At 40.6% G+C, this 25718-nt stretch overlaps 5 protein-coding genes across 5 annotated transcripts; 3 read left to right on the top strand and 2 right to left on the bottom strand.

Annotated features, from left to right (window-relative positions):
• Positions 1 to 465: 465 nt before the first annotated feature.
• LOC6899342 (probable protein phosphatase CG10417) lies at positions 466 to 3435 on the top strand. Its single transcript, XM_002136151.3, has 5 exons — positions 466 to 579; positions 992 to 1125; positions 1191 to 2273; positions 2327 to 2860; positions 2920 to 3435. Exons 2-5 carry the CDS (start codon positions 1015 to 1017, stop codon positions 3322 to 3324), a joined length of 2133 nt encoding a protein of 710 aa, XP_002136187.1. The 5' UTR covers positions 466 to 579; positions 992 to 1014; the 3' UTR covers positions 3325 to 3435.
• Positions 3436 to 6563: 3128 nt separating this feature from the next.
• LOC117183710 (uncharacterized) lies at positions 6564 to 12992 on the bottom strand. The gene is made up of 2 exons (XM_033378563.1): positions 12470 to 12992; positions 6564 to 7519 (listed from the first exon to the last, which is right to left on the bottom strand). The coding sequence occupies exon 2, from the start codon at positions 7444 to 7446 to the stop codon at positions 6778 to 6780; it is 669 nt and encodes a 222-aa protein (XP_033234454.1). The 5' UTR covers positions 7447 to 7519; positions 12470 to 12992; the 3' UTR covers positions 6564 to 6777.
• Positions 12993 to 15633: 2641 nt separating this feature from the next.
• LOC4803330 (BTB/POZ domain-containing adapter for CUL3-mediated RhoA degradation protein 3) lies at positions 15634 to 17283 on the top strand. Its single transcript, XM_033378151.1, has 2 exons — positions 15634 to 16136; positions 16194 to 17283. The coding sequence occupies exons 1-2, from the start codon at positions 15968 to 15970 to the stop codon at positions 16916 to 16918; spliced, it is 894 nt and encodes a 297-aa protein (XP_033234042.1). The 5' UTR covers positions 15634 to 15967; the 3' UTR covers positions 16919 to 17283.
• Positions 17284 to 23129: 5846 nt separating this feature from the next.
• Positions 23130 to 24340, top strand: IFT20 (intraflagellar transport 20). Its single transcript, XM_001357478.4, has one exon. The coding sequence runs from the start codon at positions 23845 to 23847 to the stop codon at positions 24313 to 24315; it is 471 nt and encodes a 156-aa protein (XP_001357514.2). The 5' UTR covers positions 23130 to 23844; the 3' UTR covers positions 24316 to 24340.
• Positions 24286 to 25458, bottom strand: LOC4803332 (INO80 complex subunit B). Its single transcript, XM_001357477.4, has 2 exons — positions 25316 to 25458; positions 24286 to 25258 (listed from the first exon to the last, which is right to left on the bottom strand). The coding sequence occupies exons 1-2, from the start codon at positions 25368 to 25370 to the stop codon at positions 24336 to 24338; spliced, it is 978 nt and encodes a 325-aa protein (XP_001357513.3). The 5' UTR covers positions 25371 to 25458; the 3' UTR covers positions 24286 to 24335.
• Between the last annotated feature and the right edge of the window lie 260 nt (positions 25459 to 25718).

Raw genomic sequence — 25718 nt, 5'->3', positions numbered from 1 at the left:
ATATATTAATTTTTATATTTGAAAATGTACAAAACTGGAAGCATATTATAGAATTATTGTTGGTATATCTTGCGGATTTAGGTTTACGTAATGGTATAGACATTTGACATTCTCTTTTGGTTTGTATTTTCATAACTTTGCTGCGAAGAGATAGCATGAGAAACAAAACGCAGAATGAGTGTTCTTAGCCGTCTCCAGACACGTCATCAGACGGCTATCATTAATTTATTATTATTTAATTTATTTTCATTTATTATAAACTTTATAAGAAAATGAGAAAATAAAACTTATTTTAAAATCTTGAGTTTCAAACAGTGTTATTTCAAAACCGTGTAAAAACAGACTTAGGTGCCCATCGAAAACATCGATGCCTACCAGCAGCTCTACTAAAAATATGAAAGGTATCAATGTATTAAATTTTTCCGCTCAATACTATCGATGTTGAACCTAATCAATCGATGGTTGGCTAGTTTTGCAACCATCGATAGCGCTATCGATTTGTTGGCAACCCTAGCTACGCTACTACAGGACAAATATTGCAAGTTGCAAAAGTAGCATACATATACATAGCATCATTTTGTAAGAATTGGAAAAAAAGCAGATTTGTTTGTGTTAATAGAAAAATCAAACAATTAGAAAAATTATCTGAATTAAGTGTTAAATTTAGAAAAAAGCGGCCAAAAAAACACGGGCATCGCATATAAAATAAAACCATTTCTTTCCATTTAAAAACAGTTAAATTATGAGATTTACAAAGAAATATATTTACCAACTTCATTAAAAACAAAACAAAAATCGTGAATTCTACTCAGTGAAATTGTTTTTACCGGCGGCGCGAAAAATAATATTTAGACAAAGCACGCGTGCTCTGGCTACGCATCGATTTTCCGCATAGCGCATTAGGCATATGAAATAGCTCAGGAGATATCCGACTTGCCTTTCTTTGCGCCTTGTAAACCAATTCTAACATTGTTTTTCATTTTGTAAGCAGAAAAAAATATTTTATTACTCAAAATGGGTGCTTATTTGTCACATCCGAAGACGGAAAAATCGTCTACGGATGAATTGAACGATTTGCTGGTAGTAGGTGCCAGCTCGATGCAGGGCTGGCGCAACAGTCAAGAGGTAAGAGTGTGAGACATTTATGAATTTATTAAGTGCTAAGAATTTGACAATTACTGATATTACAGGATGCTCACAATTGTATTTTAAATTTTGATATCAATACGTCATTTTTTGCTGTTTATGATGGCCACGGTGGAGCCGAGGTGGCCCAGTACTGTGCAGACAAGTTGCCAGAATTCCTCAAAAACCTAGATGCGTACAAAAAAGGTCAGTTCGGACTGGCGCTGAAAGATGCTTTTTTGGGATTCGACAAAACATTGCTAGATCCACCAGTAGTAACCATACTAAAAATACTGGCCGGCGAGCATAATTTTGTTGATGGAGAAGATGCCGAAGTGTACGAGGAAGATGAGGACGAAGATTTAGCTGAGTTACACGAGGAGAGCAATTTACCATTGAACGAAGTACTAGAAAAATACAAAGGACTTCCGCAAACACACAAAATGGACAGGCTAAAAACCGAGGCGGAGGAACATTTTAAATTGCAAGCGCCTTGTTTGCGTGGTCGTCGCGCTGCAGCAGTGGCTGCCGAAGCTGCTAATAAGGCTGTAATGGATCCAACAGCTAAGCCAGAAGGCTCTTCAACCTCAGCTGCAGCAGCAGCTGCTGCATTTTCGGAGATCCCCGGTCCGAGTTCCAGCCATTCCAAGGCAGCAAAACCTGAAGATGAATCAGCAGTGACTAGTAGTAGCAGTTCCAGCGGCAACAAAAATAAAAATGATTTAATAAACAGTGAAACTGTCACTGATACAACTGATAAAACTAATGGGAGCGGTTCAACTATAAAGATTCCAACTGATCAGAATGGAAGAGTAACTTCATCTGAGGTTATAGAGGCTGGCGACGCTTTATCCGAAGAATCTATAGTGTCTGGGTCTACAGACATCGGTGACGCGAAAAAAAATGGTAGTTTGGTCAGTTCAACAGGAACAAAACTTGACGGCTCCTTTATTTCATCGACCAGCAAGGAATCTGAAAAAAATGCAAAGAAACTTAATACTGCACAAGACGATGAATCCACGGACGATGACGCTGACTACGATGAAAATGGTATAATCGAGGAATCGGAAGTAGCCACTGCAGATAGCTCTGAAGAAGACATAGACGATGGGGCTGAAAACGACGACGACGATGATGACGAAGACGACGTAAGTTCTTAATTATTCTTTTTTTTACCTGTACCTAACTAACATATCCCTAGGACGACGATATAAGTGACGAAGAGGAAGCAGATGAGGATCAGCTAGCCAATGATCAGTTTTGCGCTAATATGATTGAAGAGCCTGGCAAAGATAGTGGATGTACTGCTGTTGTCTGTTTGTTGCATGGCCGTGATCTGTATGTGGCGAACGCCGGCGACTCACGTTGTGTTATATCCCGCAATGGTAAAACTATTGAAATGAGTCTTGACCACAAGCCTGAAGACGATGAGGAGGCCACGCGGATCGTTAAAGCAGGTGGACGTGTAACCCTTGATGGTCGTGTCAATGGTGGCCTAAATCTATCTCGAGCCCTTGGCGATCATGCTTATAAAACAAATTTGGAACTTCCAGCTGAGGCACAAATGATATCCGCTCTACCAGACGTAAAGAAATTAATTATTACGCCTGCCGACGAGTTTATGGTCCTGGCATGCGATGGTATTTGGAACTATATGTCTAGTGAGGAAGTCGTGGATTTTGTCCGACTTCGACTAAAAGATGAAAATAAGAAGCTATCTAACATCTGCGAAGAGGTAACATAATAAAATATTTATACTGTCCTTGCATTATCAATAACAATCTGAACCCTTAGCTTTTTGACAACTGTTTGGCGCCAAATACTATGGGCGACGGAACTGGTTGTGATAACATGACCGCGGTAATTGTCAAATTTCAGTCTAAACTTCAACAACTGCCGACTACTATTAATCCAGCAGAAACGGAAGATGTGTTATATAACACCAGCAAAGCAAATGAACAATCTGCAAATGTCAAAAATTATGAAAACGTGCTCAAACGCAGTGCTTCGCCAGATACCGCGCAAGAAGTTGATCTGGATAAAACAGCCAATAAATCGAAACGTTTAAAGACTGAAAGTGAATTGGATTCGGTGGAATCTCCCGCCGACAAAATTAGTGGCCCACCATCAGTTATGGAACAGAAGGAATGCGTCAGCATCAAGGGGGACAGCGAATCGAATGTCGTCTCATCGTCGTAAACACTATTATTGGATTCAAGCAGTAGAAAGTTCACGTAAATTATGATTATAAATAAAAAATAATAACTTTTTAATTTTTTTTCACTCAAACCCAAGCTCTTAGAGCTAGAGCTAAATAACACTTGTGGAGCAACATTTAAAGATTTTTAACTGCAAATGTATACAAAGAAATTATTTATTTGTACACATATGTACGTATATTTTACTTACACTTAACGATCAACCTTGTAATTTTTTTGTATCCTGTAACATCATACACAAATTCATTAATTTCCTTAAAATGAACCATCCAATATTAATTCATATTCATAAATATATTCATAAAAACAAACAACCATTTTTCAAATTCTTTCTTTCGTTCGGTCTAAATCCTCGTTCTCAGATCAGACCAATTTTTGTCAGCGTTTCGTGATGAAATCTTGCAGTACTTAGGCAGATCAATAAAATAACTAAGAATTCGTAAATATTCAAATTGGCAGAAACCAAAAAGGGAGGAAAGCAAGCCAGCCGGCCAGTAAAATTCAATAATGAAGATAAATTTAAACTTGTCCGAGTAATAGGCTTTAATGCCAATGAGCAGAAAAAATGAAAGCTGAGAAATGCAATATGATCCTCCCTCCGTAAAAGATGTGCTACTTTTCATCATCCTTATCATGCCGATTTGCAAGGCTTTTTACTTTGCTGTTTTGTCGGCTTTGAGTCTCTACAAGATAATGAAATAATATAAACTTTCGACAAATATCTTTCAAAACCATAATCAAATTAGTTCCATATGGATTATGTATGTATTTCAGCTGAGAACTGCATGCAGGCAATCTTGAGCGACAAACAGAAAAATCTTTTTTCGTTTCAAATTTATGTATGTTACAATACCAAAAGATGTAAGAAGTCAAGAAGTTTTTCTGATCAAACACAAAAATATGACAAGTTAAGACAAGACAAGTTCCAAGACAAGTATTGGAAGCGAAATTGTATCTGTGAAAATAAAACGTGTCTAAACGTAGCCACTGCAAATTGATTTGTCCTTTTCGCTATAAAACTGATCCGATCTGATCCAGATTCGGAAATCTGGTAGATGTGGTCATTCTTTATTATTGTGCGTTTTTAGTTTTCTCGTAATTTCAATATTGTCGATGTCACAGACTTTCGTCATTTGTGGGGGCGGATCGAAATTTTGAAATACACGTAATAATGAGATCTAACATGAGTATGGATACAAAATTTGATTGATTTTCAACATAAAGGGTTGGGGCTAAATTTTAAAATAAACTTGTGCAGGTTCGATATCACAGGAGTGCGGTTTTCAAATTTGGTTGCTCTAGCTCTTATAGGGAACGTATGACTGCGCTGCACCTTATTTAGCTTAGTTTGCAGAGCTTCCTATCCATGGTCGGTCATATTTGCCAAGTTATGCGACATCGTGGCACTAATTGCCAAATAATCTTCTGTTAATCTTTGCTCTTTTATGATAAGCTTACAGGTGGCAATTGGCATATGAATATCCTCCTTGTCTTGGAGAAAGGGGATTGTGGTTGCCCTCAATATCCCAGTAGCCCGGGACCCATAGAAGGTTAATAGCAAATCGCTGAGAAATTTAGTGATTCGATCGCATCTGAGCTGTCGCTATAAATGTTTATCCAAGTTGTTATAACGGTTTCTGCTTGAAGTTCAGCGCTTCCTGATTGATATGACTACAGTGATCTGTGTATGGCCTGTATGGCCCCATCTGGGCCTGGATGTCAGTCGAGCCATTTGTCTCTGTGAGGAATAAATGTATTGAAGGGGGTATCTGTGTACTCTTTTGGAACTCGGTAGAATGTTTTTAAACGGACGATATTGCTATTAATTAAAATGGATGAGTGACCTATGTGCTGTGGTGCCTGGAGGAGTCGGTTGGTCGGAGTCTCTCAGAAGTACTGCCATGCCTGCCCGCTCCTTTCCTGCAAGGTCAAGTCTTTGGGGGGCATAAGATAGCATTTAGCGCATCATTTGGGGTGGAGTTCTACTGATGCATAGGCCGGCAATTCGTTGAACTTGCCCAGTTTTTTCGGGGTCCTTTTCAATTGCTCCGGTCACCACGCAGTAACTCCGTAGTGTAGTATTGGCCTAACTATTGCTAGGGTTGGTGCCCCTTTTTACAAAAATGGATTTTGTACATGTATAGAGCGCTGTCGTGGCCTTCGTCACTTTATTTTTGACGTTCAGGTTTATGTTTAATGTTCAGAGCTCAACTATGGACAGTTAAACTTTGTAAAAATAAGAATGTACAAATCATAAAATTAAATTAAATTCTTCATTAAAGAAGATTTTACTTTGGAAGCACAAGTATCAAAGGAAAAAAATATAAACAAATTTATTGTAGCAAAGGCTACGGAAAGATTCATGGTCAGAGTAGTTCGAAGCACAGGAAGACGCAGAGGATAGTAATGCCTAGTCGGGCGGGATGGGACAGCAATATTGATAAGGCTAATGAGGGCCGAAGATTCAACGTCGCCTAGGAGAAGTTTGTGGAGAAACAGAATTCCAAGTCCTACGGCTTTCAAGAGAGTGCAAGTTCATGAGACGCAGCCGACTCTCATAAGAAGGAAGATGAGAGTCGAGAGGGGTACCACTTAAGTCCGCGCAGGGCAAAGATAAGGAATTGTTTTTGAACGGACTCGAGCATATCTTGATATTTTTGGTAATGGGGAGACCAGATACAGGAACCATATTCCAAGATAGGTATAGAATAGTTTAGTGGTTTGGTTTCAGAAAATTCCTTCGACCATCTTTTGATAAAGACAAGGACTCCTTTGGCTTTATTCGAAATATATTTATATGGGAACTAAAACATAAGTTATGTACGAAAATAATGGCTAAGTCATTAACTTTGTATAGGCGTTCCAAGGAAATGTTATGAATTGTGAAGTCAAAAAGGTAAGACTTGTTGCGATGGAGGGTCATGGCGTTAAATTTGGAAATTTTAAGAGGAAGAGCATTAATAATCTACCAATTGTTGAGAGCGTCGAGATCTGATTGAAGGTTACCAGATCGCTGTAGGAAAAACATAGCTTGACATCATCAGCATACATTAGGAGTCGTGAATTAGTTAAAACTTTGGGAAGATAACTTATCAATGATAAGGAGGTTAAATAGTTCCTGGTTGTGCAAATTAGCCTGCCGTTAGGCACGATTTCTGAAGGTTTAATTATACACTGGAATCAGACAGACCGACAGATCAACTTGTGCACTTAATCGACTTTCAATTATAAGTGAGTTTATTCTAAAGCGGCGCCCTCTTCATGAGCGGCTGCTGCTTGCATAGGCTCCGTTCGCAACATGGTATAAGAGCGCATGACATTACAATTTAAGAGCGTGATTTCATACATGTCTCTTAGGTATAATTATAGCTATATATATATATGCAGGCAACTGATTTGCCTTAACATCGGCCGCGTTGACAGCCTATAGGCTTCAATCCAATGGAATAGGCGCCAAACGATGGATCGATCGCTTGTAGACCCCGGCCTTCGTCCTAATCACGGCCACGCGAACCTTCCCGTCCGCTCCTGGGATTGCCTCCTCCACTATTCCGGTGAGCCACATTTGAAGTGGCACGTTGTCCTTGTGAATTGCCACCACTCTGCCTGGCTCCAAGTTGGCGACCTCCTCGGACCACTTCCCTCGCTGTTGAAGGCTGAGAAGATAGTCTCTGGACCAATCTCTCCAAAATCTTTGCTTGATGGCAGACACGAGCTGCCATCGTTGCAGATATGAGAGGCTGCTGTCTGGTCTGGGCAGCTCTGATTCGGGTGGCAGCGAAACTAGCGTTCTGCCGACTAGTAGATGCGCTGGAGTCACCACCTCCCCTTCGTTGGGGCTGCCGCTGTCGACCACCAGTGGTCTGGAATTGAGCACGGCCTCGACGTCCACGAGAACCGTATGCAGCTCGTCCTCCTTGAGCACTGCGCTGCCCACAGCCCTGAGCAGCAGATTCTTGGCGGACTTCATTGCCGACTCCCACAGGCCTCCAATGTGCGGGGCTCGCGGGGGAATGAATTCCACCGGAAAACTGTGAGCCGGAGCATACGCCTTGAGGTCTTCGTCCTTGGCATTGAATGCATCCATGCGCTCCTTGAGCATGCGAGCTGCACCAACAAAATTCGTGGCGTTGTCGCAATAGAGTTTGACAAGAGGCCCACGACGTCCAACAAACCTGGATAAGCACAAAATAAATGTATTAGAGGTCAAGTCTTTTACAATATCTAGGTGTACGGCCTTAGATGCAAAGCAGACAAACACTGCTATGTACATCTTAAGAGGCTGCTTGCCACGAATCCCAAGCGATACACGAACCGGTCCAAACAAATCAACTCCGCTAATCTCGAAGGGTCGATTCCCACGCAATCGATCAGCGGGAAGATTTCCCATGATTTGTGAGAGAAGCTTCGGCTTGTAGTGGAAACAGTGTACGCATTTCCGGACAATGGTACTGCACTCTCTTCGTGCATTTATCAGCCACATGGACTGTCTTAGGAATCCCACTAGTGCCCGGGTCCAGCGTGACAATTGGCTCGATGCAAATAGCTAAGATAGAGGGTAACAAATCTAAAATTTTTTGGCATTAACAGTGGAAATTTTGCGTTATGGGCTAGAGGAGCGTTTAATAGGCGACCACCTACTCGAACCAACGAAAACGAGCATGAGCCCACTTGTTCTTCCGAAATGAAGGGAGTTAGTTTTTGAAGTGATGCCTGCAACTTTGATGACTTTTTTATTTTGTCAATCTCCTGCGAGAATGCGTCTCTTTGAACAGCTTCAACTGCTGCTAGAAACGCTGCGCCGAGCTCTTCTGATGACGGAAAAGTACTACTCCAAATTACTCCTTTCCTTTTGTTTATGAACCGGCGGATATATGCAATTGTGCCTACCACTTTCATATATGATGATGAGTTTTCTATTAGGGTGAGGATGGGATCGTGTTCGCCATCGGCCGCGACAAGCGAAGTGGCTACCTTCTTCTTCTCTAATGACGCGTCCGCTTCTGTCAAACGTAAATGACGATTTTGAGGCCAATCCATGGAATTTTGTTGCAGGAATGACGGGCCGTTAAACCAAAATAGTGAATCTAAGTCTGCTACTGATGATCCCCGAGATACTGGATCTGCAGGATTTTCTTCGGTGGGTACATGTCTCCATGAGGCAGTCGAAGTGATTTCCTGTATCTCTGCAACTCGATTTGAAACAAATGTTGTTAACTGGGAGGGATGAGTTTGCAGCCAATGTAGAACCACTTCCGAATCTGACCACAATATAACCTTCTCTACGGGGCAATCAATAATAGATCGAACTTCCTCCCACAACTTTGCCAACAGATGAGCGGCACATAGCTCCAATCTTGGGATTGTTTTTGTCTTTAAGGGTGCCACCCTTGACTTTACCGTTAATAAGTTAACGGACACTCCATTTGAATGGGACACACGAGCGTAGATGCAGCAGCCGTATGCTCGCGTGGACGCATCTGCAAACCCATGTATTTGACATCGAGTGCTTGTGCTAGCTCCTACAAAACGTGGAATGGTGACTTCATGCAACCTTTGCATGTCCGAAACCATCGACTCCCATCTTTGTTGCAACTTTAAGGGAATGGGATCGTCCCAACCAAGGCTCAAAAGCCAAATTTCCTGCAAGAAGATTTTTGCATTAGTAAACTATTCACCATGTCCATTGATTCATCTTGCTTCCCCCCAATCTGGAAGGAATCGTTTATAATTCCTCTCCATAAAAAAGGTAGTAAGTCTGATGTAAAAAATTATAGAGGTATAGCAAAGTTATCCGCTATTCCCAAATTGTTTGAGAAGGTTTTAACTCCGCACTTGCAACATCTCTGCAAGTCACTTATATCTCCAACTCAGCATGGATTTATAAGGCGGCGATCAACCACCACGAACTTGTTAGAGTTTACCTCTTTCATTATTAAAGGCTTTCAAGGTAACTTACAAACGGATGTTATTTACACCGACTTTAGTAAAGCATTCGACTCTGTAAACCATTCCCTTTTAGCACATAAACTTGACCTTTTAGGGTTTCCGCCCAACCTCCTGAGATGGATTTCTAGCTATCTTTGTTCTAGGTCTCAAAGAGTCCTCTTCAAAAACTCCCTCTCTTTACCAGTAAAGGTTTCTTCGGGAGTACCACAGGGCAGCCATCTAGGCCCCTTACTCTTCACACTCTTTATTAATGACTTGCCTTCAGTAATAACATACTCTCGAGTACTTATGTATGCGGATGATGTTAAACTCTGTGTCCAGTACAAGGACATTTCATTTCATTCTCGCTTGCAATCCGATCTCAATAGCTTTCAGTCATGGTGTTGTGCAAACTTGTTACACCTTAATGCCTCGAAATGCAAAGTTATGACATTTCATCGTTCTAACCCTTTGTTGGCTCCCTACACCCTATTTGGGGGTTCTCTTGAGAGAATTACCCTGGTGGATGATCTGGGTGTTATGTTAGATCCCAAGTTAAAGTTTTCCGAACACATTTCTACCATGGTAAATAAGGCCATGGGCGTGCTTGGGTTTATAAAGAGGTGGTCAAAGGAATTTGACGACCCCTATATAACAAAGACTCTCTATACCTCGCTTGTTCGTCCGATCTTAGAATACGGCTCCTGTGTATGGTGCCCTCAGTACAAAGTACACCAGGACCGTATAGAATCAGTACAGAAAAACTTTTTACTCTTTGCTCTGCGGCGCCTTAACTGGGATGCGGGTGTAAGACTCCCATCTTACTCTAGTAGACTATTATTAGTAAACCTCCCATCCTTAGTTAACCGTAGAAAAATGCTTGGTGTGATATTTATGCACAACTTGATCAGGGGTGACATAGACAGCCCTGATCTGTTGAGCCGCATAAACTTCACGATTCCTATTAGACTGACTAGAAACTTTATACCGTTGTTCCTTCCACTTTGTAGATCGAATTATTCCTTGCATGAACCGTTTAGGGTCTTATGCTCGGACTATAATTCCCTCTACCATATTATATCCTCCACTAATTCTCTTCCTCTTATTAAATTACTAATCCTTACACACCTTTCTAGTAATTAGTAATTGTAGTGGTATTTGTATTTTGTATTTTATTGCATGCTTAATTTCTTAATAAGTTTAGTGCTAATTTTCCTCGAAGGTTAGTCTAATATCTATCTTTCTTGCATGCTCGCGTTTGGTTCGGCTACGCACCGCGCGTCATGCGGCAGCGCCCCTCGGTCGGTTGGGCGGGAGGAGGGCTGCGTTTTGCCTGGGATCCGCGCGTAACAGCCTTCTGCTGGTGTCACACGGGCCACTTGACGGTGCAGTAATTGCATCGCCTCTTGTTAGATGCAGTCATTGCATGTCAACGTCCAATATCTAAATCACCGGACATAGCAGACCCAAGGGATCGAAAAGACTGGCTATGACGGATAACATTACTCTCTTGGTTGTGGTTTCGGACGAGACTATTGGTTTCAGACAGTACTTGAAAATGTCTGCCTGTGGGTTCCACATCAGTCCAAGAGTTTTGCAATCTTGCTGATCTCTACTCGAAATAACCAGATTCTCTTTCTGACTGTCACCTAGTTGACAATTAGCAGTCCACTTCGTCAGCACAAATCCGGCTGGCTCTAGGATTTCAACTAACTGTTGACGCAATATCCGTAGTTCGGATTTCGTGTCTGCGCCTGTAAGAAGATCGTCAACATAGAAATCGGAAGCAAGAGACTTTGAGCCAAGTGGATGCGAATTGAAATGAGTTTCGCTTAGATACTTCAAGCACCTGACAGCAAGAAATGGTGCGCTGGCCGTGCCATAAGTTACCGTATTTAGATGAAACACTTGCAAGGGATCCGAACTTGCACGTCTCCAAATAATTAATTGGAATTTGCGATGCGCCTCATCAAGTTCGACTTGACGGTACATTTTTGTAATGTCTGCTGTAAGAGCGAATTTGCGACACCGAAATCTTAACAACGTTGCGTATAGGCACGGCTGGATGGTTGCTCCCACCATGAGTAAATCATTAAGCGAGACTTGACTCGTTGTTTTGCACGACGCATCGAACACTACTTTAAGCTTTGTGGTCGTTCCACGCATTGATACGGGATGAAACAATGCGGCTCTGCCGGGATCGAGTTTTCCAGCTTGAGAAGCCGAGCCGAGCTTCTCAAGCTCGGCTCGAGAAGCTAAATCTGGGTTGACATCCTCAATTTCTACTTGGAATTGGAAAGCCCGTTCAATGTATGACTCTAATATTTCCATGCGGCACTCCAATTGTGCCTTTGAAAAGGAAGACTGTTTATCTTTAAGAAGGCTCCATGTACGATTGATATCTTTCTTAACTGCACTCAGCTTGCGAAGAGTGTCTAACGACTCCACATCGTCAACCTCTGCCGATTGTCTAGACATTCCTCGCCGTTTTCCAGGCATTTTAGTTCTATAAAATTTTTGTTTCTCAAAAATGGCACTTGTCCCACTGTCACACTCAGCAATTACACTCACAAATTTTTTCTGCCTGCTAACAGCCCAATGCTGTTACCGTGCTAGAGACTACGAGAGAGAGAGAGAGAGAGATGATCGCCAAAATGCCTACAAGCCAACGCTTTCGATTTCGAGTCGAGCTTGTAGTTCACCGAAACGCAACTTAAATGCGCGTATATGCGTATGCTGCTTTAGCGACCGACCGACTAAACCACAAGTAATGGTATGTGTAATGTATGTGAGTGCTACATGGAGACAAGGAGAGAACACGAAACGATAAAGAGCAAGCGAGCGCTGAATGAGAGAGCTCAAAAGTGCAGCTGCACTGTAAAACGAAGAGCGTCCAGCAAGAACCGTTCGCGCAATGCAGAAACGAAAATTTATGACGAAGACGGGCGAGGGGGGAATGATGCGCAGCGGTTAGAGCTTGCGCGCGAAACTATTGCCGTTTCTCCTTTGCTTGTCGGCTCTTTTTGGAAATGTCGTTGACCACAAGTACAGTGATCACTCACTGTATAATCAAATAACTTTGAATGTGTGTACGTACAGATACCTGGCCGAATCACTTTTGAATAATTTATTCACAGGCCTTTTTTATACGTAGTTATTTATATTTTTTGATGAAACAATTGGGCACTTTGATTTACCTGTGGCACTGGTTGAGGGTTGTTTGAACACCGATGCATTCCCTCCCACAAGTTCATACCAACCAGGAATACCCACGAGCAGCTCTCAAGAGTAGCTAAGTTTGAAGTCCAGCGGGCCACCAATGACAACTGCAGGAACAGCAACAGCAACGAGCGAGGGATGATATCCAATGGGGATATCCAACGAAGCGCCAAGATTAATCCAATCCAACTTCTGTCCAATCCAGAAAATCAGTGTCCACCCGGGGGCGCCAAAAATGGTTGTGCAAATTAGCCTGCCGTTAGGCACGATTTCTGAAGGTTTAATTAGACACTGGAATCAGACAGACCGACAGATCAATTTGTGCACTCAATCGACTTTCAATTATAAGTGAGTTTATTCTAAAGCGGCGCCCTCTTCATGAGCGGCTGCTGCTTGCATAGGCTCCGTTCGCAACATGGTATAAGAGCGCATGACATTACAATTTAAGAGCGTGATTTCATACATGTCTCTTAGGTATAATTATAGCTATATATATATATACAGGCAACTGATTTGCCTTAACAGTTCCAATTCAACTTTTTGCCAATTACCAACCATAAGTAAATGCCACTGTTGCTGAAGGATATCCTGCATCAATTTAATATGGGGGTGTTAGGATAGGGATCTTCTATTTATTTGTGAATACTGTCAGTCCGCTCGATACTGTCCATTCGACAGTCCCGCAAGCTTTGCGGTCTTTAAGTAGTGGAGTGTTTGGAGGTATTTCCCCAAGAAAATAATTGCAACTTTGCATGTGGATGTGATCCATCGAAGTTACCGCTCCCTCTCTAGGGAGGTATGCCGGTTCGATGGTTGTACACCCGGGAGAAATGCGTGTCTAATAAAATGGTTAGGGACTCCTCACTGGAGTTAGTGGGTAGTTTTCGCGGGGATCTTGCGTAGCCCTGCGGGCTCTGATGTTTCCTCTATTTCTGATTTTATAGCATGTATGTGGCCTCGGGTTTTCCGTAGTGATATTTTAATCCAGGACGCCAGATCTTATTATAATTAGGAGCTTGTGCACGAACATAACGCCATTGCATATTCTGCGATGGTGTGACGACGGCAGGTCAATAAGATTTAGCCGAGACCGGTAGGGTGGCAAGATTCTACCCGAGTCCCAGTTAAAGTTACGAAGGGCAAAAATTAAAATTGCTTTTGCACAGATTCAATAACAACCTGCTGCTCTTTACACTGCGGGCTCCACACACAAGAACAATATAGGACGTACTAACGCGATATACAGTTGTTTCGCCACGTACAGGTCGCCAAACTCCTTGGACCAACGCTTAATGAACGCTAAAACACCCTTAGCTTTATTTACTGTTGCGGCTATATGGCTGATAAAACACAACTTATGATCAAGTAGGACTCCTCGGTCATTTAAACAACCAGGGTATGATTTCCTAGAACTTATGAGGCAAAATGTGGAGCGCGACGGTAAAATGTCATGGTTGCTGGACTAGGACTACGTCCGCTCCGCTATCGTCTAAGCCGAGTATTACTATGGTGCATAATAATAATAATAATAATATCGTAATAATACGAACAACAAGCAAAAAAAAGCGCTTCTAGTTGATACGGTAGCTAATATCAAACTATTTTATTAATTTGTTTACTTAACTTCCGTTTGATAGCCCTGGAAAGGTTTATATTGAAAATCGCGTTGCTGATTTGATATATATGTTACCTAAAACCATTCGGTATGACTGGGTGATATGTCAACATTTTTGTGTAAAATACAAACCAAGAGAGCATTTTTACATACATTTTTTTACACGATACTCAAAATGAGTATTGGGGTATATTAGATTTGTGGTGAAAGTGGATGTGTGTAACGTCCAGAAGGAATCGTTTCCGACCCCATAAAGTATATATATTCTGGATCAGCATCAATAGCCGAGTCGATTGAGCCCTGTCTGTCTGTCCGTCCGTCCGTCTGTCCGTCCGTCTGTCCGTCCCCTTCAGCGCCTAGTGCTCAAAGACTATAAGAGCTAGAGCAACGATGTTTTGGATCCAGAATTGTGTGATATGTCACTGCTACATTTTTAAAGATACGATAAAACCAGAATCGTAGAGAAAGACCATAACTTTTAGACTGCAGAATCTGAATTGGATCGTATTATTTTTATAGCCAGCATCAAGAAAACAATTTCATTTTTTCTCGCCCTGTCTCTCTCTAACACACACGTAGCATAGGCGGCTTTGGTTAGAGTAAAACATTAGCGCCTAGATCTCAGAGACTATAAAAGCTAGTGCAACCAAATTTGGTATCCACACTCCTAATATATCGGGGAATCTGGGGATATTCACAAATCTCAGAGACTATTAAAGCTAGAGTAACCAAATTTAGTATCCGCACTTCTGTTAGATCTCACTATAAAACGTTTATCTCAAAATTTCGCCCTACCCCCTTCCGCCCCCACAAAGGACGAAAATCTGTGGCATCCACAATATTGCAGTTTCGAGAAAACTAAAAACGCAGAATCATAGATAACGACCATATCTATCAGATTGCTGAATCTGGATCAGATCAGATCATTTTTATAGCCAAAAGGAACAAATAAATTTGCAGTGGCTACGCAGCGCCCGACGTCACGCTCAGACTGATTTTCTGTCTCTCTCGCACGCACTCTTTGTCGTGTCGTTTAATATTAGCGGCGTCTGCCGGAGGAGAGCCATACTGACTAAGTATCGGGTATAACTGTAGAGTTGCGGTGTCCGCAGCAACTCACAACGTTCCCCCTCGTTCTTTTTAAAATTAATTTTTTCTTTACTTTATTCAAAATGAACGAAGAAGCTTAACAAAATTGATATTTAGAAAAAAATGTTGTTTCTTCGTAAATAACTGTGATAATAACAAATGAGTATGTACTTTTGTTTGAAATTAAATTGATTTAGCAACAAAAAAAAATATTTTAAATTAGACAAATAGATGAACATTTGTGAAAACTAGAGAAGTCACAAATGCATGACATTTTAGAGTGCGCCTTTTTTTCCCCATGTGTATATATGGCAAACTGTCAAATAAAATATATAATTAAATTATTCAAAATTCATAACAGGAAATTCACTATATTGCGCTAGACAAAATATTCCGATGCCAGGGATGAAAATAAAGAAAGTATCGGAAAAATAACTTGTTATCGATATATAGTTTTATTGACTGTCCGTTTTGATGTAGAGATAATTTTGCAAACTGATTTTCTTTGTAATCAAATTGGATTTAGTTTTTCATCGTGGCTAATACATTCGTCAAAATTGATCCCTTAGCGCTTGAGGATTGTGCGAGCGCAAGCAACGCAAAAGATAGCGTTTGCCAAAGCTCCAAACAAAAGGGCGTTGGTGTCATAGGTGCACCAAAAGAAATAGCTTGCTGTATTGAAGACCTGGGTTCCGCTCTACAAGACAAAGTGATTTTGGCACCTGCAGAAAGTAGCCACCAACTTGTGCTTCATGCCAAGCAGTCTGAAGCCATGTCCGGTGATCAGAAAGTGCTGTTAAAAGGGCATTCGTCTCAGTATGTCAAGCTAAATGTTGGTGGTCGCTTATATTATACTACAATCGGAACACTGACGAAGCATAATGATACAATGCTAAGCGCTATGTTTAGTGGTCGCATGGAGGTGCTAACTGATTCAGAAGGTAATTAATTTACATTGAAATTATTCTGTAATATGTATGCAAAAATTCACGTTGCAGGTTGGATACTAATAGATCGCTGTGGAAACCATTTTGGAATCATACTGAACTTCTTGCGCGATGGCAGTGTCCCATTACCCGAAACTAACAAAGAAATAGCTGAGCTACTTGCAGAATCAAAATACTACTGCATTACCGAGCTTGCATTGTCATGTGAACGGGCACTATATGCACACATTGAGCCAAAACCTATTTGCCGCATTCCATTGATAACTTCGCAAAAAGAGGAACAACTTCTAATCAGCGCGTCTTCGAAACCGGCTGTTATTTTAGTGGTGCAGCGACAAAACAACAAGTATTCATACACAAGCACATCCGATGACAATTTATTAAAAAATATTGAACTTTTCGACAAGCTTTCTCTGCGTTTCAACGAACGCATTTTATTCATCAAAGATGTTATAGGACCAAGTGAAATATGCTGCTGGTCCTTTTATGGGCACGGAAAAAAGGTTGCTGAAGTGTGTTGTACTTCTATAGTTTATGCAACTGATCGAAAACATACTAAAGTGGAATTTCCTGAGGCACGTATTTACGAAGAAACACTTCAAGTGTTGCTATACGAGAATCGAAACGCCCCTGACCAAGATCTAATGCAGGCCACATCTTCTGTACGTGTGGGGGGTGTTAGCGGAACAAGCATGCATCAGTATACAAGCGACGAAGAGGAAGAGCGAACTGGACTAGCGCGGTTGCGATCAAACAAACGGAACAACCCCACATGACACGCATAGGTTTTTTATAAACTTAGTTTTGATGGCGTTGCCTATCTACAAGTTCAACTCGTTGCTGACTTCTAGCGTCAGTAAATGTATAAAACGCGATCGGATGTATAGTTCATTAATATAATTTTTTAAATAAAAATTAACCCTATCTGAAACTGTTTACAAATAAAATTAAAAGAACTGTCGCATAACCTTGCAAATATTTATGGATACATACATATATGTTTCGTTTTCCAGTATAAATATACATAGTAGAAACCAACACTGATATGAAATCTTAGCAAGTAAACAAAATAATGTAAATTCTATGTTAAAAAAACGTTTGCTCATTTTTATAAAACGGTCTTCAAGGGTCTAAAAATGAAAGGTAAAGAATAGCTTTCTACGTCTAGCAACCTTCAAACTTCCGAAAATGTTGGTGTCTTGATTATATTGGTTAAAAAAATAACATCAAAATAAATTAATGACAGACCAAAAAGAAAATATATACCTTCAAACGGAGGGTGACCCCATAAAGAAATGGGCCAGCTATCACAGCCATCAAGTCATCTAAATACGTGCGGATCCACCTGGACAACCACACTAACTTGGAATAACTTAAAAAGTTATATCCTGTAGCTGTAAAATGATTCTGTCGCCTTTGATCAAAACCGCACCCCAAGCAAAGCTGTAGCTTCCTTTATAGTGTAAATATATATACATTTTGGTAAATATTAATTTTTTTATTGTTATCCTTGGTAGGAATCTCTTCATATTGATTTGACCTCGCTTTAGGAAACCAAAACTTTATTGGTTTTGTTTTAGCTTTTTTTCTCAAGCAATTAAATATATAGAAGAATAGAAAAAATAACAGATTTAAATAAACAAGATTTTTTCCTTGTAACATTTACATCTCTACTCTCGCTTTCGGTCTGGACAAATTCCATCCTGGTATCAAAACCTATGTACAAATTTCAGTGTCCTAACAGATCCAACTAGATTACCAATCACCACTCCACACACGAAGACAGCAGTCAAAATACCACTTATCACGCTTTATCAAAGCAAGCTAATGTATTTATGTACGAGGGTGGTCTGATAAGTACTTAGCCTCACTGCCCGATGGTGCAAAAGAAGATTTACTCTCGTGTAGCTCAATCTTTTAGACGGCTACTGTCAACATTTCAGCCGAATCAGACTCGTACTTTTTTTTTGTGACCACGGGTGAAAGCGGGCTTGTCCGCCGATTTTATACAAATGGAAAATGAGTAATATCGGGCTATGAATCGATTCTCATTTTTGGATGGGAAATCGCGGAGCGAAATTAAAGAGCGCTTGGATGCTGTAGCGAAAATGGCTTCAACGGAGGACAACATAACAAAAACCCTCGATCTCGTATTGGCAAACCGCCGATCAAAGGTGCGTGAGATAGCTACATCAATAAGCCTCTCAAAAGAACACGTAGGTCAAATCGTGCATGTGATTTTTGGCATGAGAAAGCTGTCGGCGTAATGGGTGCAGCGTTTTCTCACTCCGGACAAAAAGCGCAACAGTGAAACCACTTCAGAGCAGTGTTTTGACGCTGTTTAAGAGCAATCCGAAGGAGTTTCTGTGTCGTTCTGAAACATAAATCCAATGGTAGACACCAGAGACCAAGGAACAGGCGAAAAAGTCGACTTTACCCGGTGTACATGCTCCGAAGAAGGCGAAGACTGTAATCGGCTCACACCACCGCCGTCGCCACGGCCACATTGGTCGAATTGCACTGCGTACTGCCCCATCCGCCGAAATCTCCAGTCTTGGCCCTGACTGAAAAAAGTCACTTACCGGACATACATTTGAGAATGAGAAGGGCGTCGCCGCCACGACGGCCTACGTTACAGACCTCTAGAAAACGTATTTTTCAGATGGGTTACAAAATTTGGAGCATCGGTGGTTCAAGTATATCGACCTAAAAGGAGACTATATTGAGAAATAAATCGCCACTTTTCCAAAATTTTGGTTTTTTGTTTTGTAGGCCAAGTACTTATCAGACCACCCTCGTTATTCATAAAACAAAACCTTATTTTCAAGAACCAACTAGAAACATAATATCAATCCCTTATAAGGCTTCCAGGACACAGCCAAAGTAAAAGATACAGTTAAATTACAGGTAATGAACACATCAAATATTTCCTTCTGACTTTTGCGAACTTTCCTTTAATAAATGAGAGAAATTCTAAGTCCGCAGACTCGAAAAACATGCGGGAATTGTGAGTCGCAGCTACGGTCGCGGCTATACATATGTATACACCCGATACTCAGTCAGTATGGCACCCCTCCGCCACATTGAACGACAAATAGTGTGTGAGAGAGAGACAGAAAATGAGTAAGCGCGTGACTACGCTATCGAAGACAATGTAATATCATTTGTTCCTTCTGGCTATCTATCCGATCTGATTTAGCATCCTGGAAGGTATGGGCATTCTCTACGATTCTGCGTTTTCGGCTTTCGCAAATTTTCAAAATTGTGGGTGCCACATATTTTTGTCCTTGGTAGTGACGGAAGGGGGTGGGGCGAAATTTTGAAATACGCTTGTACCAGCACAAGAGTCTGGGATACAACAATTGGATTCTCTAAGAGCTAGAGCTAGAGTCTCAGAGATCTGAGATCGAGACGGACAGAAATACATTCTATATCGACTCTGCTATTGATGCTGATCAAGAATATATATACTACTTCATGGAGTCGGAAACTTCCTTCCAAAAATATAATATAAAAATGAATCGCTTCTTGTTTTACAAAGTACAAATCTAGGGAGCAGCTGAACCGATTGCGCTAATTCTTTTTATTCCAGATACTCAAAATGAGTATTGGGGTATATTAGATTTGTGGTGAAAGTGGATGTGTGTAACGTCCAGAAGGAATCGTTTCCGACCCCATAAAGTATATATATTCTTGATCAGCATCAATAGCCGAGTCGATTGAGCCATGTCTGTCTGTCCGTCCGTCTGTCTGTCCGTCCCCTTCAGCGCCTAATGCTCAAAGACTATAAGAGCTAGAGCAACGATGTTTTGGATCCAGACTTCTGTGATATGTCACTGCTACAAAAATATTTCAAAACTTTGCCCCGCCCACTTCCGCCCCCACAAAGGGCGAAAATCTGTGGCATCCACAATTTTAAAGATAAGAGAAAACAAAAAACGCAGAATCGTAGAGAATGACCATATCTTTTAGACTGCAGAATCTGAATTGGATCGTATTACTATTATAGCCAGCATCAAGAAAACAATTTCATTTTTTCTCGCCCTGTCTCTCTCTAACACACACGTAGCATAGGCGGCTTTGCTTAGAGTAAAACATTAGCGCCTAGATCTCAGAGACTATAAAAGCTTGAGCAACCAAATTTGGTATCCACACTCCTAATATATCGGACCGAGACGAGTTTGTTTCAAAATTTCGCCACACCCCCTTCCGCCCCCGCAAAGGATCCAAATCTGGGGATATTCACAAATCTCAGAGACTATTAAAGCTAGAGTAACCAAATTTGGTATCCGCACTTCTGTTAGATCTCACTATAAAACGTATATCTCAAAATTTCGCCCCACCCCCTTCCGCCCACACAAAGGACGAAAATCTGTTGCATCCACAATATTGCAGATTTGCGAAAACTAAAAACGCAGAATCATAGATAACGACCATATCTATCAGATTGCTGAATCTGGATCAGATCAGGTCATTTTTATAGCCAAAAGGAACAAACCAATTTGCACTGGCTACGCAGCGCCTGACGTCACGCTCAAACTGATTTTCTGTCTCTCTCGCTCACACTCTTTGTCGTGTCGCTTAATATTAGCGCCATCTGCCGGAGGAGAGCCATACTGACTTAGTATCGGGTATAACTGTAGAGTTGCGGTGTCCGCAGCAACTCAGAACGTTCCCCCTCGTTTTTATAATATTCCTTGATGTACAAAAATTTTTCGTACGGAGAGAAAATTTAAAAAAATTAAAATCTTAATTTACAAAATGGTGAAGAAATTTATAATCAGGCATTGATTTCCATTGATTCCATATGTGCTTGATGATGTCAAACAAGCTATTATACCAATTGGGGATGGTCGCGCCTAATCGCCCAATGCACGATGCTTTTCATTAAGAGTTACAACGTGAAAAGTCGTATGATTTCAATACTTTGAAAGAACCGATTCAAATAAATCTTCCACTATAGAACAAAGAATAAAAATAATGTATTTTATAGTCTTAGGAAAGTAATAAATGATGGAGCTGCAGGGATTTACTTCTTCGACTTCTAATTCGCTCAAAAAATGAAATTGCTCTAGTTATTGCTTCGTCAGGCATTTCAGCAACTTTGATTAAAGGCGGTCGAATAGCCCATTCAGCTCTAAAATTGCCATTGAATATGCAATGCAACGAAATTCCAACCTGTAACATTTCCAAGAATTCGGCAATGGCAAAGCTTTTGCAGCAATGTTCACTAATAGTATGGGATGAATGCACGGTGGCGCAAAAAAAATCTTTAGGGTCTTTAGATCTTTAGATCTACGGAACGAACAGAATCAACTTGCTGTCGCAGGAGTACCGGAAGGCAGCGAGTTTGGGCCGACACTGCACTGCTTATTCATCCACGACATGCCAAATCCCTTTACTGTCCGAAGGCAAATAGGGCAGGCCCTCAAGGTGGTAACATTTGCTGACGACACAGTAGTACAGAGTACTTTAAGAATGGACTCTAGCCCTGGTGTCTTCTTGGTTGGGAAACTCGTGGAGCTGCATAAGAATCACACATACCTCAGAGTTACACTGGATGCACGTGTAACTTTCGACAGTCACATCCGTAGCGTAACCAGAAAATGTTCTAGCTACTTAAACAAAGTAACAAGCTCAATTTTAATAACAAAGTCATGATCTACAAAGCCATACCTGACCCTGCCTAACCTTGCGAGGATCATGACATTCCAGAGTAAATTTCTGCGTAGGATCTCCGGAGCTGAGTGGAATATCCGTAAAATCAAGCGAAGAGCCATTTTAAGCTCAGAAGCCACCTCAATGTACTGGCGAGGCGTCTTGCGATATCCAGATACTGGCGTACGCTGGCCAGAAAACACCCAGTCGACCTGCGCAACAGGATGATCTATGAGGAGCTCTATCCTAGAAACCTGGACCTCTAAATTCTTCGACCTTGAGGACACGCATGTTTTTAATTTTTTTTTGTGACTTTTTTCCTGTGACTTTTTTAACGGTAACAGCAAACAACATAATTTGAATAATTCATATTATTTTATAATCAAAAATACAAAATACAATCCAAATTATAATAAAATTAACAGAAATAAACAGCAAATAATCAGGAGATTTTCGGAAAACATTGCCAGTGGTTCCACATTCAATGCAAAGTGATGAAGTGAATGCAATCTTTAAAGTCCTCCATTTGTAGAAACATTTCAAGGTATTACATTTAAACAAGAATATGAGTGTCATCTTGCAAAATGATCAATCTGGAGACATATTTTCTAAGCAATGGTAATGGCCAATTTCCTATAGATGTGAATACTGGCTGCATCTCTTTTCGTGAGTGTTTTTGTAAGTTAACGCAATCAAAAGCTGAATTCATTCAAAAAGTGTTTCCAAATGTTGCTCAAAACTATTTGTTCCATGATTGGTTGAGCGAATGAGCTATACTAGCTGCGAAAAACAATGATGTAAATTAATTAAATTTCAAAATTCATGATGACATTCCTGGCGAAATGAGGACGTATGAATCAGTTGATACGGTTACTAATAAACATGATGTCGTGAACTATCCACCGGAATATTTTAAACTCACTTTATGTGCCAGGATTGCCGCCTCACAATCTTCAATTGAAGGTTGTATCTGTAGTTATAATGTTGCGAAATATTAACTAACCGAAACTTTGTAACCGCACACGAAAACCGATTCAAAAAATTAAGCAATCATATTGAAAGGAAAGTATGAAGGAGAAGACGTTTTGGTACCCTGCCTCCCAATGATGCCGACTGATGTAACATAGAATAAGTACAAAAAAAATGAAATATAATAAGTAGCTATCATGATAAGAAATCTGAAATTATTATTTTCATTGTGATTTATTAGTGATTATGGCTGGCAAAAACTCTCTAGCTGAAGCCTACACGAGGGTGTCGGCTGGGCAATGGACACTGCATTACCCCGGACAGAGCAAGCGACAGTGCATTACCCTCGCCCGGGATAATGCAGTGTCTAGCTAAGACAATGGTCCAGCGTCTTCCCGAGTCGGGGGAACTGAACCAGGGCCATGGCTAGAGGTGCCTGGCGGCCAGGTGCCAATTAACTATCGAATAACTAACTAACTCCAGATATGATAAATCACAAAGAAAGCTTGTATTTTTGTAACATTTTTGCTTTGAAAACTTGGCAAAAGTCGAAAAAATTAATTTCTTATGTTGGTTGTTTGTTTTTTACTGACACCGAATTAATGTATCTATGCAACAAAAACACAAGGAATGCATTTACTTCACCTTTTCCAGAGTTTTCAAAGTTGAAATTTTTTAAAAATATACCACAAAAATGATACATTTTGAATGTTAAATATTTTTCAGCTTAAGCTAGGTTAGGATTTAAAGCTGCATTTATCTGCTTTTTAGAATTGCAAAGTTCAATACAACCAGATGCAATATATGTACTTAAGTTATGTGAAAAAAGGACTACCTCTGGCAAAAAGAGTAAAAAAAAATAAATACCAAACTAAAAAACTGCACCCAGAAAAAACTCATTAAACAGTTTTAAGACCCCAAATCCTTAAAAAATGTCGGTTTGGTTCACATCGGAAATGTGGTGTTTCATAGTGTCATCTGTGTAGCTGTAACAAATATGTACATACATACATATGTACGTATGACTGTTCGTTGTCTGTGACAACGAAGGCTTGCCATAACAGGAAATGTTTATATGGCAGAGTGCTTGGATGTGGGGTTATACTCAAACAAAAATCTATTGTTTTTGTTAATATTTCCTACAATAGTCGAAATGGAGGAATTGAAAAAATTTGGATTGTTCATAGACGATATCTACAGACTGCGAGTTCAGGATCCCAGCATTGCCACTCAAAAAATAGAGCTGAGACATGAATGCCTGGAGTATTCAAGAAACCTTCAACAGTTCAAAAGATTAATTCATGACTTCTATAAAATATCAAATACTTTTGCTAAAGACGTCGAAGTGGAAAAGCTCCGTGCAATTGGGACACAAAACCAACTTAAATCAATGTCGCAGCAGCGACAAGCTGAGCAGCAAGTCTGTCAGAGCAAGATTTTGGAACAGACAGTCAAACTAGAGCGTTTGAAAAGCGAGTACCAGTACTTGCAACGTACAGAAACGGAGCAGCAGGAAATCATAAATAATTTTTTATTGAATCAATAAAAACAGCTGTATAAAAACATTTAAACAATACGGTTTGGATTTTTTTGTTCTAGTTTTGCGGCTGTTAGATGCTTACGGTAGCAAACTAGACTACAAAGGGGAACATTGGTTTTGGAGCAGGAATATGCCTTACGATTTTTGCAATCACTAATGCAGCAAAACTGAGCTGGTGGCGGAGGGCGTGATACTTTTGCTTCCATGGGAAACTCATGACCTGGAGGTACCAAGATGTAGGAACCTTCAATAGTATTCATATATGTAAGTTTTGGGTGCGAAGGCTTTTGTGTTTGCTTGTTACGAACGCCGGAGCGTTGTTTACTGCTCTCCTGTTTCTTCAGCAAGCGATCCATGGTTTTTTGTTTATCTTTTTCGCGACGTTCATCCGCCTGTTGCTTACGTTTTTGTGACTTTAAAGCTGCTTTTTGGATTTCTTCCGCAGTTTGAGGTTTTTCCTTTTCCTTATATCCACTGGGTAGTGCAATCAGTTCTTCAACAAATCCAATCATATTAGTATCAGCATCTTGTGTCCGTTCATACATAGCTCGTTGACGAGCTGTCATTAATTTGGGGTCTTTAATTTTTTTTAACTCTTCATCGACATCGTCTAGCTTCCCAGTTTCAATGGCATTAAGCCAGCGTTCTTCATCACTAGAAGTATCACTGTTTCGTCGTCGTTTAATCTTCTTCATTGCATTACTAGGCGATGTTGAGGCCTGCACCGTTTTTTTTGTGTTCGCCGGTCTTGTGCGATTATTTACAAAATCAATGATATTCACATTTCGAGTCTGGGCCTCCCTTTTTATAGAATGTTCCACAGGCGGGAAAGATTTTTGAATCTCTTGAGCGAGGTTTGGCGGTGGCTCGTTATTGGTTGCCACAGATGAATCTGTAGGAGAAGCAAATCTGGCTGGCTTTTGGCGTTTTGAGCGTTTTGAGCGTCGATCTTAAATATTAAAATTTATAATAGCTACATAATGAAATATAAAATTATTAATACTACCTTCAACTTTCCCCATAATTTCAAGATAATTTCGGCTTTCAAAAATCATAAACATTAATCATCTTTTAGAGAAATTGCGGATGGAAGATAATTGCGATACCATAAACTGCACGATAGTTGAGAAATCAGTCCACATCGGTGTAGAAAATAATCATTTTGATACTTTTTGCGTTCGAGTAAGGGCACTCCCATAAATGTTCAGACACTGAGCTAATTCAATAATGTTTCCACTAGACCATTTGAAACAATTCGTAGGCTGTAGCTACCAGCAATAACGAGCGGGAGGGATGAGAACCGTGTCTGGGGCCGCAACTCTACATTTATACCCGATAGGAGGAATGAGTAAGAGCTTGAAAGGCGTTGCGTAGCCACTGTAATTTAATTTTATTTCTGCTGGCTACAA

This window comes from Drosophila pseudoobscura, chromosome 3 (genome assembly GCF_009870125.1).
Source record: "Drosophila pseudoobscura strain MV-25-SWS-2005 chromosome 3, UCI_Dpse_MV25, whole genome shotgun sequence".
Lineage (NCBI taxonomy): Eukaryota > Metazoa > Arthropoda > Insecta > Diptera > Drosophilidae > Drosophila > Drosophila pseudoobscura.
This window is presented reverse-complemented; position numbering and strand designations above follow the sequence as displayed.